Source organism: Carassius gibelio, chromosome A1 (assembly GCF_023724105.1).
Source record: "Carassius gibelio isolate Cgi1373 ecotype wild population from Czech Republic chromosome A1, carGib1.2-hapl.c, whole genome shotgun sequence".
Classification (NCBI taxonomy): Eukaryota; Metazoa; Chordata; class Actinopteri; order Cypriniformes; family Cyprinidae; genus Carassius; species Carassius gibelio.
In genome coordinates, this window is record NC_068371.1 from 35,456,437 (window position 1) to 35,474,498 (window position 18,062).

General features: G+C 36.3%; 1 protein-coding gene across 2 annotated transcripts in view; it reads right to left on the minus strand.

Moving 5' to 3' along the window:
- LOC128018994 (EVI5-like protein) overlaps positions 1-18,062 on the minus strand; it is a 41,917-nt gene that overhangs the window by 12,167 nt on the left and 11,688 nt on the right. The window contains exons 2-19 of one of the 2 annotated variants that reach the window (XM_052604942.1): positions 14,303-14,671; positions 12,426-12,615; positions 12,069-12,293; positions 11,466-11,540; positions 11,241-11,366; positions 10,140-10,283; positions 9,153-9,242; positions 8,959-9,056; positions 8,782-8,842; positions 8,331-8,384; positions 7,770-7,802; positions 7,054-7,194; positions 3,127-3,243; positions 2,763-2,903; positions 2,442-2,606; positions 1,365-1,511; positions 817-912; positions 607-702 (exon numbers count right to left, since the gene is read on the minus strand). In XM_052604942.1, coding sequence (XP_052460902.1) covers positions 607-702; positions 817-912; positions 1,365-1,511; positions 2,442-2,606; positions 2,763-2,903; positions 3,127-3,243; positions 7,054-7,194; positions 7,770-7,802; positions 8,331-8,384; positions 8,782-8,842; positions 8,959-9,056; positions 9,153-9,242; positions 10,140-10,283; positions 11,241-11,366; positions 11,466-11,540; positions 12,069-12,293; positions 12,426-12,615; positions 14,303-14,544 — 2,241 coding nt within the window. In that variant the 5' untranslated portion in view covers positions 14,545-14,671. The remainder of the gene's footprint in view (positions 1-606; positions 703-816; positions 913-1,364; positions 1,512-2,441; positions 2,607-2,762; positions 2,904-3,126; positions 3,244-7,053; positions 7,195-7,769; positions 7,803-8,330; positions 8,385-8,781; positions 8,843-8,958; positions 9,057-9,152; positions 9,243-10,139; positions 10,284-11,240; positions 11,367-11,465; positions 11,541-12,068; positions 12,294-12,425; positions 12,616-14,302; positions 14,672-18,062) is intronic. The other variant, XM_052604935.1, reaches the window with a different exon arrangement.

The window sequence follows — 18,062 nt, forward strand, 5'->3', positions numbered from 1 at the left end:
GAGAAACGGAGTGATACATGAACAGAGAGGTGAAAGAGAGGGAAATAAATACAAGAGAACGAGAATGTCAACACACTCTCACACCCCCCTGTCACGAAAGGCTTTTCTACAAATGAGCAAGATCATCACATGAAGTGCGTGAGATCAAGCTGTGACTGGGTGCGTGGGTAAGCACCACAGTATCAAACCATCAAAGCCATCTGTGTGTGTGAGGGCATATGGGGGAATGGGGAAAAAGATTTTCGAGTGGTTTTTATTGTGGTTAGGGAGGGTCCCAAATGCCAAGAATACCACTTTAAAACTGTGTACAAAGTTAATCACCAATAAGAATAGTGACAAAGTGCAGACAGGAAAATTTAGATGATAAAATATACAAAAAGCCATACTAACTGACATAAATGACACTTCAAGAAAAGTAGAAGCCAGGTTTTGCCGTAACTTGGGATCATGGGAAAACGTCTTGTTTTTTTTACAGAAAAAAGTGTGGGTTGTGAACTTTATGGAGTTTTTTCTGATCACATAGGCAGATTATATAGATTGTGACAGATAGCAGCTAGACTTGCACACTAGTGTGTGTACATGTGTGTTTGTTTGTGACGGCCTCACCTCATTCTTGAGTTCAGTGATCTGCTCTCTCAGTTGAGTTATATACTGGCTGGAGTCTGAGTGATTCAGCTGGCCTTGGATCAATCCCTCCTCTTTCTGCAGGAAATACATACACGTACACTTAATTATACTCATACAGTGGTTGGCAGCACTTTTTTGAAGATTTCTAAACCTGTTAAACAGACATGGATAATGGCCTGTATTTCTCACCTGTATTTCTAGCTCGGCTATCTTTTGCCGGAGTTCAGCCATAGAGGCCATGCTGTCAGCTTCTCTTAGACGGACTGCCATCACCTCTTCTTTGCTCTGAAAGAAAAGTGAAATGCACTGGTATTAAAATTCTGCCTGATAATTCTGATAAGCATTTGTCAATGTCCGATGTCTGATGAAAGATAAAAGGTATATATTAAACATTTTACACTATTTTGTTTAAATTAAATCACATGTAACGCATTGAAAACTAAGGTCAAACATTTTAAATGCTACAAATGAATTTAGGCATCACAGTAATATAAAGTACAGTATGAAAACATGTTGTAATGTATGGGATTTTCTTATGAAATTGTTGTTATTATTTTTTTATTTTTGAGATGAAAGACAACACTGAAAGAAAACATTTTTTCTGTAAAGTCAGTATTTTCCTGTAAACAACCGATATGGTATTGATACAGTATATGACACATCCCATTTACTGTTTATCTCACTGAATATTCAGTTATCTGTTCTTCCTGTATTGTATGACTGTGAATGCACTGCACCTTGCAGTCAGACTCGGCCATCTTTCTTTTCATTTCGTTGAGCTGGCTTTGTAGTGTTTTGTTGTGGGAAAGCGCATTCTGCAGTCTCTCCTGCAGGCCAGCGCTCTCTTGTTCATGTCTGATAACTAGATTACAGTTGATCTGGTTCTGTGAAGACAGAAAGAAACGTGTGAGAAATTTCCGTTGTTTTGGTTGCTAAACTTTATCTTCTATTTTAGGAAAACAACAAACAAACTTACGGTCAAACTTACTAATGCATCATGATTTATGCGTGAAAATATTAGGGGTGTGAATCGTCACTGGTTTCGCGATCCGATTGCGATTATCATGCCAACGATTCAATTCAATTCGTTATCACGTTGCATCACTATTTGTCACATCCTCAATTTTCAATATTAAGGCACATGGCTACATTTTCATATTCATTTCATACTAAATTTATTTTATGCATTTTTATTCAATTACGTAAGCAAGCAATAGTAATTTTTACAAATGATTACAAATGGAAAATAAATCAAAACAATTGTTAAGAATTTAACGAGCAAATATAAAGTAATAAAAGGGGATAAAGACAATTTCAAGTGCTAAGCACAAACTGTTAACATCAATTTCGTATCATAAAAGTATTCTGAGTTGCAAGTGCATTTCGTCGCAGCCGTGAGATTCAGGACAAAAAACACAAAGCACAATTTCGCTTCCTTCCACCATTTTTAGTTAGCGTGACAAACGCGTATGCAAATGACGTCAGCAGGCAATAATCAATTAATGTCCGCATCGCGATGCATCGTAGACACAATTTCAACACCCCTAGAAAATATTCACATAGAAGTTTAATGTACTAAAAAGTATGCATGCATGATAAGTTAGAGTACACACTAATTTGTTACAAGAGAACTGTGGCATTTATATTTCAGCTAGTCGGCGAGTCTCAATTTAGAAGTTTTTAACACTTAAACTAAAATAAATTAATAGTATATTTAAAAAAAAAGGTTTTATATATATATATATAAAAATAAAAATTATAATGGTATATCAATGATACTAAAATAACACTGATATGGATATTGTAGTTCTAACCTGGCTCTCCAGCTGCAGGTTTTTAAGTTTGACCTCTTTGAGTTCAGCTTGACCCTGAGCCTCTCGTAGTCTCAGACTCATCAGTTTGTCCTGTAGCTCATTCATCGCATTCTTTTTAGGAGACTCCTTCCAATGGCCTACTCCTCCACCACGAGATGTATGATGCTGTCATAGAAAATTACATTCACAAATAATTAGATTTGTAGACCAGTAGAGGGTCCAACAAAGTATGTTGCCACATGAAATTTTATAGATCAATTTTCCCTTTTTTATGAATGCCACAACAATTGAGTTCAGTAGAGCTGAATAGAGATTCTGCACCTGCCAGCAGTGGTTGAGATCAGTAACGGCCTCTTGCATCTCTCTGAAGGAGCGCAGAGTCTCCTGCTCTCTCAGTTTCACCAGCTTCAGCTCATCCTGCAGCTGAGCTACATTGATTTCATCCGGCAGAGAGCTGTTCCTCTACAGCACACAGACAATACTCCATTAAGTCCTATACTTCAGCATCATTTAGTAAAAGCTTTGATAGAGTATAGTTAACTACTAGTCATTTGTAAGTAATAGTTTCACTCATTTGTATGTGCACAAGGCGTATGAGCCGTATCATCACCACTGATCTAAAAATCACCATTGAGGCAAAACATTATTTTTTTTTTTGAAGATTCAAAGACACACATGCACACACCTTTTCCAGATCGAGCACTTTGTCCTGCATTTCTTTCAGAGCACTGAGTAATTCTGCTTCCTGTAGACGAGTCTGTTCCAACTGAGTCTGCAGCCCACTCACAAACTCCTCTGTGTACTGCAGACAGAGAGACAAAATGGTCTGAAACCCTGAAGACTGCAGAGGAGGCTATAATGGCTGCTATTACATCACATTCATTTATGGCTAAACAGAGCATGTGTATGACTAACACACACAAGCAAGCACTGCTTTCCATGTTTTATGGGGACATTTCATAGATTATTTCATCTCTATTATGTCGGAGACTGTAGGGGCTTTCATAACAGCCCTAACATGTGTTCAAACAACCTGAAAAAGTGATCATCCTTGGGAGAAATTCTGAAAACCAGTCTATCAATCAGAAGTAACTGTTGCTATATATATATATATATATATATATATATATATATATATATATATATATATATATATATATATATATATATATATATATATATAGAATGCCTTCCTATCATCTCAAACTACTTTTTTTTTTTTTTGTATGTATTTGAATATTTTGCTATATTTTATACTTAATGACCAGAAGTCAATCGTTTCATATTGCACAGGCAAACACATCATTTGCAACATGGGTAGATTAGTTTATCTTAGTATAAAAGACATGAAGTATACACTCTCATAACCTTGTTGTAATGTTCATCTCCCAGAAGATTTGTTAAACTTATGGAATGGAAATCAATGGGAAATGCTGAGAATCCTGGTGAGGTAAGTGGTCCCTGTTGCGCTCTATTCTATATTTTGTGCCAATGTTGCGTGGTTACCATTAAGTGTAGGCCTATATGGATCGACTAATGAACTCTATTTTGTGGAAGAATTTCTATTATGATTATTAGCATAAAAAATGCATTCATTTATTGACACATTGGGTCTAAAAACAGCAGTTGGCATGGTAAAATTACTGAAACACAGTAAGTAAATCTATTAAATTTATGTAACACTATAGGCCTCAGGACCGTTACATCGTAAAATAACAATTTCAGCCTCTTTTGCATTTCCAAATAAGTTTATGTGTGAAAATCAACCAGTCATTTTGTAAGTGCCTACTCAATAAATAAGACTCTGGAAATGTATTTAGTTAGTCTTAGCGATATCTATCACTGAAGTGGCAGTGTTGATGTGACTGTGCTTCTGCTGTGTACTGTGTGCATATACTGTGGCCTACCAGAGGGGGCTGTGGCCTGCCCTGGAGACTTGTGTGAACACTAGTTCCCACGGACTTTTACTTCTGTTTTTCTTACCTCCCATCATGCTTTCCAGTCACTTCATCATACCCGTATTACTCAGATGTTTCAATCACAGACACTCTCTCTCATTCTACTTCTTGTGTACTTGAAAATTGTCAGCAGAAGGACTAGAGTTTCAGCTAAAAACCAAATGCTTTCCATTCCAGATAGCAAAGCACAGTGGAAAGGAATCTAACACGATATAAAACAAGCACTGCCAGAGATCCAGTTATCTCTAAATGTAAATTGCAATGTGTTTTTTGCAATATATTTAGCAGGACATGTGCTGAAAACACCTTTGTTGAATTCTTATAGAAGCTAATGCTATGCCTACGTCATCCGCAGACAACTAGTAGAAGCTACAGATTATGGTTTATAAAGTTTTCAATATGGATATTTTGCTCACAAAAGTGCATTGATTCACTTCATGAAGACTTTATTAACCACAGAGCCACCTGGAGCACTTTTCTATGAAGGATGGATGCAGTTTATTATCTATATTATATTGAATATCACCCATTCACTGTCATTATAATGTTTTGAAGAGCCAGTGCAATTTTTTTTAATATAACACTGACTGTATTCGTCTGAAAGAATTACATTATATGCACATATGATGGTTTGAAGGTGAGTCAATCAGGTGGCAATTTTCATTCTTGGGTGAACTATCCCTTTAAAATGTAAAGTGAATGGAACAGAAATGTGCATCGAAGCTAAACATTTCATAAACACTAATGTTGTGCAATATCATTATTTTATCCTAGACTTACAGTGCTTTAATAATAAAGTTGTAGGCACAAACCCTTTCTCAAAAAAAAAAAACATTAAACACCTGAAATTAGTTTCTAATAGTAGGTTAGTTAATATTACATCTTTAATCAGCATCATAAACTAGTGATCTTTGACTAAATCGTCCCCTAACAGAAAGGCTTGTAATAGGAGTCAAATGGTGTAACCGGTTACACCACTTGACATTTCCATTTAAAATGAATTAATATTATATATATATGTGTGTATATATATATATGTGTGTGTGTGTGTGTGGGTTAGAAGAGGATGTGAAATGTAGACCACAAATAGCATTTCATATCAAACACAGCGACCTTCTTTGCTCCAGGTAATGAAACCAGATTCATCAGATTTAGGTCGAATGAGGAGTATAAATACTCGCCTTATAGACACTAAATCCCTGTCAGATCTTATCTGGATAGTTTTTATTTTTTATCTTACAGGAAATATAATAAATAAATGAACAACTCTGCAAACCAATCCAAAAGAAGTAAAAGAAGTGATTTCAAGTATGAACACATGCAGATTTTTGTGAAGTGTGTGCACACAGAAATCCATGTGAAAACCAAATTGAGTTTTCTTCTGCCTTTTCTTGTGCTTGACAGGTTTGTAATCACTTGAATGTTTACATCTGCAAAACATAGAACCACGTGCATCAGTTTATGGTGGTTAAACTATACATGTAATTCGTGAATTACATGCATGTCGAACCGGTTCAGTGTGGATGACAGATCAACTACGAGCCTTTGAGCAACTAGCTACAAACAACACAAACATAGAACATAAGAAAAAACAGCTAAGAAAAGGGTTAGCTGTTAGTTGCAAGATACACTAGTTCTGTTGACATCAGCACCGCTATGGGACAGTGGTCAATTATGAGTTTAACACAGGAAAATACATATGACCATAGAGTGTTGCTCTGAGTGTGAAACATGTCACGGGGTCACAGCTCACACTCAACATGACACACACCACACCCCAACATCTTCTCACACATGCCATTCACACCTAAATGAAAAAACAAAAATTCCAAAATACCCCATCTGCTACATATTGATGCTTTAGCATTCATTCTTTTAACTTTTGAGGATGATCAAAGATTTTAAACTCTAATTATGGGTTCAAACAGTCATTATCATAAATCTCACCAGAAAATAATCTCTGACCTTTCAGTGACCCAGTTCAGGGTAATTATGCTACGCGAAAGCAGATCTTTTGACTAAGAACAGCCTGCAGCCATGTGTACAGTGAACATGATGGTTAAAAAAAATGAAAAACCATGTTTATATGACTTTGCTCAGCTTTCTTGAAAGAGAGAATCGTTCCTCATAATAAACTGCTTATTACTTTTTAATTTAATCGTAATTTAATAGTAGGTACCCTCAAGGGATGTGATTGTTGTGTCTGTTTCGCACTGCACACATAAGCAGTGATAAAGCTAACTGGGAGAACAGGCTGGCTTTGCAGTGCTTTCACACTGACGGTATTTCAGAGCTTACTGGGTTACTACATTGACTATTTCATTAAATAACAGCCATAAATTATTAAATGATTAATGTAAAATTAGGTAACCTTATTAAATCATCTACATTCAATCAGACTTGCTGAACAGAAAGTGCTCTTTGTGTGTCTGTTGGGCTTTGTGCCACATGCTCCACATGCAATGGCAGACATCTTTTTCAAATGATGGGTGAGCAGTTCACTTCAGTCATTTAATGTAGTTTCATAAAAAACCCATATTTAAAAAAGATGTAATAAAAAGGTCTGCATATAATTTTATCAGTAGTTCCTGCTGAGGTCAGCAAAAACTGTCTCAGCACTGAAATTCAACTTGTAGCTATGCATCTGCTGTTACCTTGTGTTGCTGAAGTTCACGAATGGTGTCCTGTGCCTTTTCCAGACTCTCACTGGCTGTGTTACACTGATGCCGAACCACAGCCAGTTCACGCTTAATAACATAGTTCTCCTCTGCCTCCTGGGCTCGAGTAACCTGACCCTGAGAGAAAAGAAAAAGAGTAAGTTTATTCTTGGAAGATCTGTCACTTAACTTGCAGTTAAGGGGAGATACGTGTGGCATTCCAATCAAATAAATGAGAAGGGCTACATGCAATGATATCTCTGCATCATAAAAACTCATTAAAAAAATCTATTCTAGAATCAAAAGAATCCCACTGAATTTTGGAATTGGATGTACTGCATGATCAAATTAAAAAATGACATTGGACCTAATACAGAACCCTGATGCACAACTATGCTTCCACATCCCACATGCAAGGCTAAACTGTCGGTAGAGAGTGTTAGCTTTCATTTGGAGTGCCTCTTAGACATTGTTACAGCCATGTAGACAAATGCACTGTCAAGGAAGTGTTGAAAAGCACAGCAAAACAAATAACCACTTTTCATGCAACAGGCCCATTCTCTGATCTGTGTGAAGGAGGCAGCACAGGGGCAGGAAAATGAGTGGATTACAGTAAGAATCATGGTTGGTTGTAGAGAAGAAGTGTATGATTGAGTAAAGAGAGGAGGAAAGGCAGGAGGGATTAGTGAGCAGCTGGCTTGCCAGTACTGTACCTGAATCAACCTGTCTGCTAATGCAGCACTCTCCTACAACACCACAAGAGAAAAATGAAGAAAAACGGAAAGAGAGAAGAGAGAAGAAAGAAAAGGTTGAAAATATGGACAGAAAGAACAAGGAAAAAAGGAAGGAAATAATGGATCAAGAAAAAAGGTGTTGAAAACCACAGGCACACATGAAGAGAAGAAAAATTATATATTTTATATATATATATATATATATATATATATATATATATATATATATATATATATATATATATATATATATATATATATATATATATATAATTGAGTATAACAGATTGAGTGTGTTTGTGGTGTAAATTGTGGGGAAGTAATTTCAACAGAGAAAGGCAGAGAAAAAGAAAGGAAATGAGACTTCAACATTTTTACCATCAGTAAGAAGGCAGTACAGCTAAGCTTCTGTAAAGCTCTATATGATCGAAAATGTTACATGACTCACATGATAAAGATATTTACACGGTTTACTCAAACACAAACTAATCAAGGTTCATAATTAGGTTCATCCATATTGGTTAGAAGACACCATCTCACTTTTTCCAGTGTCTCAATCCTCTGCTTCAGTAGTCTATTTTCTGTACGTAGTCTCTGTTAAAATGAAAAGAACAAAATATCTTAAATATATATTTAATTAAAAAATCTAATTATTTAAAATAAAAAGAAATTGACAAAAAAGAAAAGTACGTTTTACTTTAAAACTGTATATTATTTTATTTAAGCTTCACTTTATTTAACAAAAATGTTGAATACTTTTAATATTAAATGTTGCATAAATACCTTCTTTACAGAATATATATTCATAAATCAAACCCAAATGGTGCATTTAACAATGACAAAAGTACATATATTTTTTTGTATAGTAAAATTTAATCCTGAATGAAGCTCAAGCTTAATATCATTGGATAAAACCAAATTTACATGTTACTCATCAAACTAGCAGAACCAAGTACAATGTACAACTGTATCTAAACACACATATACAGACCTTAATTTCAATCTGTTCCTCCATTTCTTTGTTCTTGATAGTGGTATACTCCTTTTCTAACCTGCGGATGAAAAGGCAACAACTGAATCTAGACAAAAATCTAACTTTCTTTTATTTATTGTGAATCTCCCTTTAATTTTTACTCACAGATTACTCTGATAATTTCAGATCACTCACTTTTTCATTCTCTTGGGATTGTATTTGACTTGATAAGCCCGGAGGATCATCTTATCGGGGCAGCTATCAAACTGATGTGGAATCACCTTCTGAAAGTGCTGTGGTGAGATGGTTAAACAAACGTCAGTTTAAGTGTTGTGTTGTTACATGTATAATGCATTGATGTACGTAGCAGAGATGATTTTCCCTGTGACCTGTGACATTCCCTCCATGTCTAGCTGTATGAGGTCTGTCTGGTTGTACTGCAGTATCGCTACTCCAACTCGGAATATGATCTCCAAACCCTGAGGAAACAACACACAGTATTTATACAGTTAGAGACTTAAGAACTACAGGTGCATCTCAATGAATTAGAATGTTGTGGAAAAGTTGATTTATTTCACTAATTCAACTCAAATTGTGAAACTTGTTTATTAAAATAATTCAGTGCACACAGACTGAAGTAGTTTAAGTCTTTGGTTCTGCATTGAGCAGCCGTTTTCAGTTTTGAATGGTAGTGTCTGTTCTTTTACTGAACTAAATTATGTTATTACTATAAAAAAATCAAAACTACTGTGGGGGTCGGTGCTGTGGTGGACAAGTGACGTGCCCAGTGTTGCAGCTTAACACTGGTATCACCCTCAACAACGTCTATTGAGGGTAAAGCCTAAGAACCAAAGACTTAAAATACTTCAGTCTGTGTGCATTGAATTTATTTAATACACAAGTTTCACAATTTGAGTTTAATTACTGAAATAAATAAACTCTTCTACGACATTCTAATTTATTGAGATGCACCTGTACAACAAATGCTCATGTCCTAGTATTTTCACGGTTCTATTAAGTTCTTATGACACCCTAGATGCATTCACACCTTCGAAAAAAACTGAAAACTGCATGCAACACATACAGTACACACAAATTCTGTACTTGATAATGCTTATATATCATGGTGGGGAATTCCATTGAGTTTACTCTTTCCACAATATTTACTTTACCCTTTTTACTTTTTTATTTTATTAATTATGGTACACTAACATTTTTACTTTGATTGATTTTCAGTTTGATTAGGACTAAAATAATCATTTTTCCTTTTGAGTTTTTCAGATGTTGCTTAGCTTAGCTTTTTCTTAGCTGTTGCTAACATTTTGTCCATAAAGTATACAGCTAAGTCAGTAACACACAAAGACTCGTGTCCATACCTCATACATAAAGATGTCAAAAATACGTGTAGCTATTGGAAGGGGTAGGAAGGTGAGAAAGAGAGTGAGAAACCAGGATGAGGCATACATAGATGTATGGAAACTCTGAGAACGGAAATGAACGTTCAGCTCCGGCAACTGCTCCTGATCACAGAGATGAAAACATGATATAAGTAAAAAAAATAAATAAACATAAAATTTAAAAAAGTACAGTGAAAAACATTATATAAAACACTTCTGAGAAGAAACAAACGGGCTGCCTCTTGACTGTCTATGCACTGTAAATCTGTTGCCTCCTTGTGGACAAAAATGGCATTACTCCAGACATCTTGGCATGCAGTAGAAATAAATATATATATATATATACTTTCTCGTGTAACTACTCTTGTAACCTCTTTCAATAAGGAAAACATGGAAGTGTTTGGTGGCTTCTAAATTCATCCCTGTTTGGATCCTAAGGAATGAATGCTGCTAAGCTAAACACTAGCACAGTTGCGCAGTGCTACAAGTTGAGGGAAGACCATAGTGGAATATGGAAAAACGGTAGCGTTTTCCTTTAAGGGCAATATAATCATATATTGGCCCCTATATATGTGACTGTGACAGATATTTATAATGTTATTTCAGATGAATACTGTTCTTAAAAATTCGACACAAAAATATTAAGCAGCACAACTGTTTTCAACATTCATAATAATAAGAAAGATTTATTGAGCACCAAAATAACATCAAAATGACTTCTGAAGGATCATGTCACACTGAAGCCTGGAGTAATGCCTGCTGAAAATTCAGCCTAACTGTCAGAAATAAACTACATTTTAAATGCGTTAAATTAGAAAAATAATAATATTTCACAATATAACTGTTCTGTTGTATTTTTATTTTATTTTTTTCAAATTAATTCTTAATAACTTCTTTCACAAAGAGACTTCTTTTTCTTTTACAACAGCTAATTTTTCAGAGTAAACTAAACCCGATTCAGCACACTCCATTACCAAAAAAGCAGTCAAAAAGCAACTATTTATCTTTTGCCTTGAACACTCGCTCAGCATTATATGTACAGTTATATTAGTCTAGATTCCATAAAATATTTTCCCTTACCTGTAGCAAGTGTTCAAACTGGTAGATGCACAGACCCAGTTCAGCCATGCTGGGTTTAAACAACTCTCTAAGCCTGTACTCCTGCATTAGTCTGACAAACACACAGAAAGCCTCCTCCTCCGGCATCTACAAACACAAATGAATTTGGTTAATACAAAGTTTGGCTCACAGACATTTCTTTACATTACTTTCATTCATAATGATAAGCAAAATGCAAAAGCAAACCTGCATAAGTAGCAATCCTACGATGAAGGCACTGCCCTGACAATAACCAACTTCACGATCCACAAGAGAATATGCCTAAGACCAAGAAATATACATGCAGGTTAAAGTTATAGTTGGAAAAGAACATTTTTTGAAGACTGAAGTAATAGTTTCTGAAAATTCAGCTTTGCCATCACAATAATAAATTACATTTTGAATTATATTCAAACAGAAAACAGTTGTTTTAAATGATAATTATACAACATTACTGTATTTCTTGTATTTTTCCTTGTATTATTGCCAAGCTACTTCTGACTTAGATTATACTGCAAAATTGGTGTTCACATTCTGCTAAATTTCTTCTTTTTATCTACTGAAGAAAGCAAGTCGTGCAGGTTTGGAATGAATTATGAGTAAATTATGACCATTTTCGTTTTTTGGGGGAATTATTTCTTTAATTTTTGGTTTTGTTTAGTTTTTTGTAATCCGTGTGAAAATGATTTTTTGTACGCTTTTACATTGTTGTTCAATAAGCCACCACTCTCTCTTTCATTTGTTCTACCATGTCTCCACTTTATCTGATCTGCTCTTTTTCTCTCGCCACCCATTTTCGGTCTTTCTCACCTTCATGACATTAAACAGAACTTCCTGTCCCAGGCTGTCCTGGCCTTTGAAGAAGTCGTGCTCTGGATATGTGCGGGCAATATCTCTGCGTATGAGTTTTTCGCAGGGTGAGGACATCTTTAATAGTTCAGAGTACTGGTTCTTTACTGGCATGTCAGTGGCATTACATAATAACTGCCACACGATTGCTCGGAAATGATGAGGAATGCCTTTCCTTATTAGCTCCTGCAGACAGAGAGAGGGTAAGACAAAATAAGAGATGAATGTACAAGTTTCAGATCCTTTTGTCTAGTGTCTATGATGTGGGTTAACACATTGTCATTCAGATCCTAAATAAAAAAAAGGACCAACAATCACCTTGAGAAGTTTGTCTTTCTTTCGTCTCCACTCGTCCCACTCATTGACGATCCGTCCCCACAGGATCCAAGTGTCTTCTTCCAGATGGGACAGGTTAGAAGATGCAGATGAGCTTGACACTAGAGAGGAGCCACTATTCCTCCGAGATCCACTCATTGAGCGCATGGATTTGGAATCTGCTTCCAGCAACCTGAGTGCAACACAATCGACAGAGATCATGATAGTGTTGAATCAATAGTTTTATTCAACAAAAAAAAAGGTAAAAAAAAAAAAAGGATTAAGTAGAATTTTAAAATGTAATATTATCTCACTATAGTACTGTTTGTATTGTATTTCTGATTAAATACATCTACTTAATAGGACTTAAAAATCAAGAGCATGGAGTTTTAAAGTGCGAACTGCTGGATGAGTTAACAACATTTAACTGAAATAATATTTTTCATTTTCTTACTTTAAGAATCACTTTGCTTGTATTGCTCATTAAGTGACATAAGATAAGTGATAAGTGACCTGATATGTGGCCAAGTATGGTTACCCATACTAGGAATTAGTATTTTTTTCTGCATTATATGTTATGTATAAAAAAAGGTTTATATTGGTGGCATATTCACCGATACCGATATATCGGCGACAGGCTCATATCGGCCGATAATATCAGCGAAACGAATAAATTGTTCAGGCTTTAGTGTGGACAGCCACATTTTTTTTTTTGCTGGAATATTGTCGTGTTGCGCCTGGTTGGGACATGGTGTTATGCAAAATTTCCAACCATGCTGATTGCTATTGAAATTACTGGATTTAGTTTGCGAAATTCCAACAAGCTACGCTATATGTGACCTTTAGTGCGTGAGATATTTTTTTCTGTTATGTTGTCTAGTAGGCAAACATAAATGAATATGTAAGTCTGATCACTCATAAAGTGTGTCAAATTTCATGTCCAAAGCACACATTGTGTGGGACACAAACTTTGTACAAATTACTAGTCAAGTATGAGAAATAGTAAATTATGGTTGTATACACAATACAAATGCTGTTGACTGTATACTACTGTTAAACCACCGCTTCTAAATACTGTATACTCTATGTTCTAAATACTCACACGTTGTTTCCAGAAAGGTTTGGTAACAGTTTTGTTTCTTCCACTGAAGGCAAAATGTGATTGATAAAAAAAATATATATATATATATATATATATATATATCCTGGCCACCATTTTTTAATATATTCAAAGTGAATGAGAACTGGGCACATAAAGGTACATAAAGAAAAGTCTTTACTCATTATATTCTTTTGAAGTCATATGATAGCCTAGTCCTATACTGCTGTCCTATTGAAATATACCAAATATAACTCTTTGTAATGCAGGAAATGTATTCTAACCATTGACTGTTGATTGGATGGGGGCAGGTCTGAATGTGAGCTTGCAGTCAATTGTAAAAAAAGTGGTGGAGTTAAAGTGTATTAAATCATTGCAGAAGTCTGGCATATGTCACCAGAATCAAATCTGTTGTTTGACCGGTAGATTGAGTTATGAGATTTTGATAGAATATTATGGGGTCAAAATTTTGACATTTTGGTACGTGACATTCTGGTCCTCATTCGATTTCATCATCTAGAAAAAAGAACAGCCAGGATATTCAGAAAGAAAGAAAGCCATGCGATTTGAAAAAAAACATGAGGCACGTTTAAAAAAAATTGGTGAACTATCTTTAAAGGGATATTTCATCAAACAACAAACATTTTGTCTGCAAGTTCTCATCCTCATGTTGTTTGTGGAACATAAAATAATAGTTTTTTTTTATTTTTTATAATTTGCTTACATTGTATGGACAAAACATATTGGTAAACAATTTGCATGTACATTGCTCTAGTTTTACCTGTTCTGTTCCTCCAGTTTAGCCAGAAGCTCGAGCTCATCTGGACTGAGGTTCTCGGAGTCAGCCGGGGAAGCTGCTGGGGCAGAGAGCGCAGCATCATGGGAACTGGAGTCTGGACTGAGCACTGGGCTGCCAGCTAAAAGAGGCTCAGTCTCCAGTCCAGCAGGCAAATTGAGGTCCTCCAGCTGAACAGAACCTGCCATCCCTCCCTCTCTCTCTGGGCTGCTGCTAGGGCTTGACATGACGGAGGAAATCAGGACAGCAGAAGTCAAGCAGTGACGTGGGGATGTGGAAGGATACTACAGGGGTCTTGGCACCGTGGACGTAGACAGGCCTCCTTGAAGACGTGTATATCAGGACTGGGTTAATCTGTGGGAACGAGGGAAGTGAGGGCTGCATAATTAATAAAAAAATGAAAAGAGTTTTCGTTTATATGGCTATTGTGATTAACTAATGAATCAGTTCATGATTGTGATGAGATGTGGCTGTAGTATTGTCTAGTATTGTGACGGCTGTCACAGAGACTGGTTGTTATTTCTCTGGGCACCTATTAAGGTCTCAAACTCCCGTCTCTTAAATTCGGTCAATTTTATCATGAAAATCACCATTTAGACTTATAAATACCACTGTAATGTGGTGGGACAGAGAATCTGCCTCAGCTCAAGCAGCACTGTGGAGCAAACATAAACCAATCATCTCTTAGCAAGAAATAAACAACCACAGAAAATGTTGAACGATAAAATTATACTTACTGCAGTGTTTTAAACATGGAACAACACTTGTAAATGACAAGAGTTACTTGTGTAAGTAAAATGAACACACACCTTAAATAATGAATAAGATTAAATAATACAAGTCCATTTCCAATTATTTTCCGGCACTTTTCGACGTTGGGCTGAATTGATGTTGTATTTTTAAGAAAACATTAATAAAACGTTGGCAGAAGTTACGGTTATTATTTATTGGCAAACATGTCTGAGTTCCTCTGACTGGATGGAATAATAGTCTGAATCTTAAAAACAAAAAACAAAACAAAAACTGAGTCTGTGATCGTCATACACTGGAAAATCTGTAAATTCCAATTGCCTAAAATCTGAAGACTGGGTCTGATTTTGGCCACTATAGTGACCCATTCAGACTGCAAATCTGGGCAAAAGTTGTGTAGCGTATTCCAGTCTCACATCTATGCCACCTTATACTCTCATAAACGGGAGATGACATGCAAATCAAGCCTGTGACGATGTTTGAATACAACCAAGAAGAAAAATGACTGTCCTCCATATGTGCCCTGGGTAAGTATTTTGTACAGTGTTGCAGCAAGCTATCTGTGCATCCTACAACAAACCACAGACACAAATGGAGCAGCTAAGCCACAACCAACGCCATTAAAGAGAGAGAGAGGGCATGCTGCATTATATTTAGAGTATAGAGTAATAGACAGATGACAGAAATACACAAGCACTCGTGTTCATATATTACAAAATTTCTAAAGTCAGGATTTCCTCATAAGAACATTAGAATTCAGAGCTTGGTTAGCACTGTTTGGCCTTGGAATAGAAATATACCCTGTTTCACATAGTCAGACATCTGATCTGACTAAACAGTATAGGTCTGGTCTACACTGAATTTACTCTGGCCAAGAACCGCCAACTAGACAGGAAGAAACCACAGCTCATTTTGTTTTTACGTGCCATTTAGGGACGGGCTTATCTGAAACCATAACAAAATATAATAGACTGATGGGGAAAACATTTTAATAATACTGTGACGGTTATACAGAAAGCACTGGAATAGCAGAAAATGTGAACATACTGAAAAAATACTGATCTTTTGACAGACAGTTCTCATTAGCACGACAAAATCCTTGGGCCAAAGCGGGCCAGCTGGGGCTAGAGGAGTGGTTATGAAATTACTCAGCATCTGGAGAGTGTCGGCACCATGGATCATTTCAGAAAGTCATTAAAGGGGGGGGTGAAATGCTCGTTTTCACTCAATATCCTGTTAATCTTGAGTACCTATAGAGTAGTACTGCATCCTTCATAACTCCAAAAAGTCTTTAGTTTTATTATATTCATAAGAGAAAAATAGTCTGTACCGATTTTTCCCGGAAAAACACGACCGACTGGAGGCGTGACGTGTGGGCGGAGCTAAAAAATCACGAGCGCCAGTAGGCTTTTGCGTTGAGAGCGTTTGGAAGCTGTGACATTACCTTGAGGAAAAAACCATCATCAAAAACAAACCATGGCTAACAGTCAGATTCAGCCGTTTATTTATGATCCAGAATCAGATCCCGAGGCTGAAACTGAACGAGGCTCGAACCCGGGTCTCCGGCATGGGAGGCGGACGCACTAACAAGGAGGCAGAGATATTTGAAGCAGTTTTACTCATCGCCTGCGGTTCCAACACACGATCGTGACCCTTTTTCGTTGGGATTGCATCATCCTTAAGAAATAAACGATGTGCAAATCCGTCGTCAAACTGGGCCTTGTTTGTAAAACAAGCATCTTCGAAATGCAGGGAACAAACACAAACACTTGCACAACTCCGTTGATGCTCTGTAAAAATAAACTCCATCCACTGGTCCCTTAATGCTGTTTTTTTTTTTGGTAATCTGTGTAGGGTTGTCTTGTCCTGGCAACCAAAAACACACTCCTTTTGTGACATTTCGCGACGCTCTCGCTCTGATCAGTGAAATGTCTGTGCTCTCAGTGCTCTGCTATACGGGAGCGTGCGCTCTTCCGGCAGAAAGTGCCCTCAGGACCCATATAAGGAAATTCCGTTCCATCTAACGTCACACAGAGCCATACTCGAAAAAAAACTTTCCGAAACTTGTGACAAACCGGGAGTATTTTTGGAACAGAAATACTCCTTCAAACGTACAACTTAATTTTTGAAACTTTGCCCATGTTTAGCATGGGAATCCAACTCTTTAACAGTGTAAAAAACTCAGTATGCATGAAATAGCATTTCACCCCCCCTTTAAGCTTACCATAGTAAACATGGTACATGTGACCGCTTGAAGAAATCAGATGTCAGCTTCTTATTCTCTATAACAATCGTTTATTTATTTAGTAATATTTTATTTAAGTCTCATCTCAAGAGTTTAGCTCCGCGCATGTCATAGAAAAATAATGTTTTTTGTTCGGGAGCTTTTATAAAAACATAGAAATGATCATTCTTTCTATACTGTATATAATTTATATAGGCTGCTGTGACTACAAATAAACAGATTCGACTGAAAAGCAGGCTAAGTTCAACCATTTCATTTCTGTGTGACTAATTTTCAATCCTGAAAAATTAATTAATTATGATCAATGCATCACCTGTTATTGTAACACATCAATGCTTTTGGATTTACCGTATTTTCCGGACTTTAAGTCACACTTTTTTCATAGTTTGGCTGGTCCTGCGACTTATAGTCAGGTGCGACTTATTTATCAAAATTAATTTGACATGAATTAAGAGAAATGAACCAAGAGAAAACATGACCGTCTACAGCCGCGAGAGGGCGCTCTATGCTGCTGAGTGCTCCTGTAGCCTACACTGAAAACATTGAGCGCCCTCTCGTGGCTGTAGACGGTAATGTTTTCTCTTGGTTCTTGGTTTTAAATAAATGCGACTTATAGTCCAGTGCGACTTATATATGTTTTCTTCCTCGTTATGAAGTATTTTAGGACTGATGCGACTTATACTTAGGTCGACTTATACTATGAAAAATATGGTAAATATTTTACAAGGAATGCAAACAAATGGCCGTATT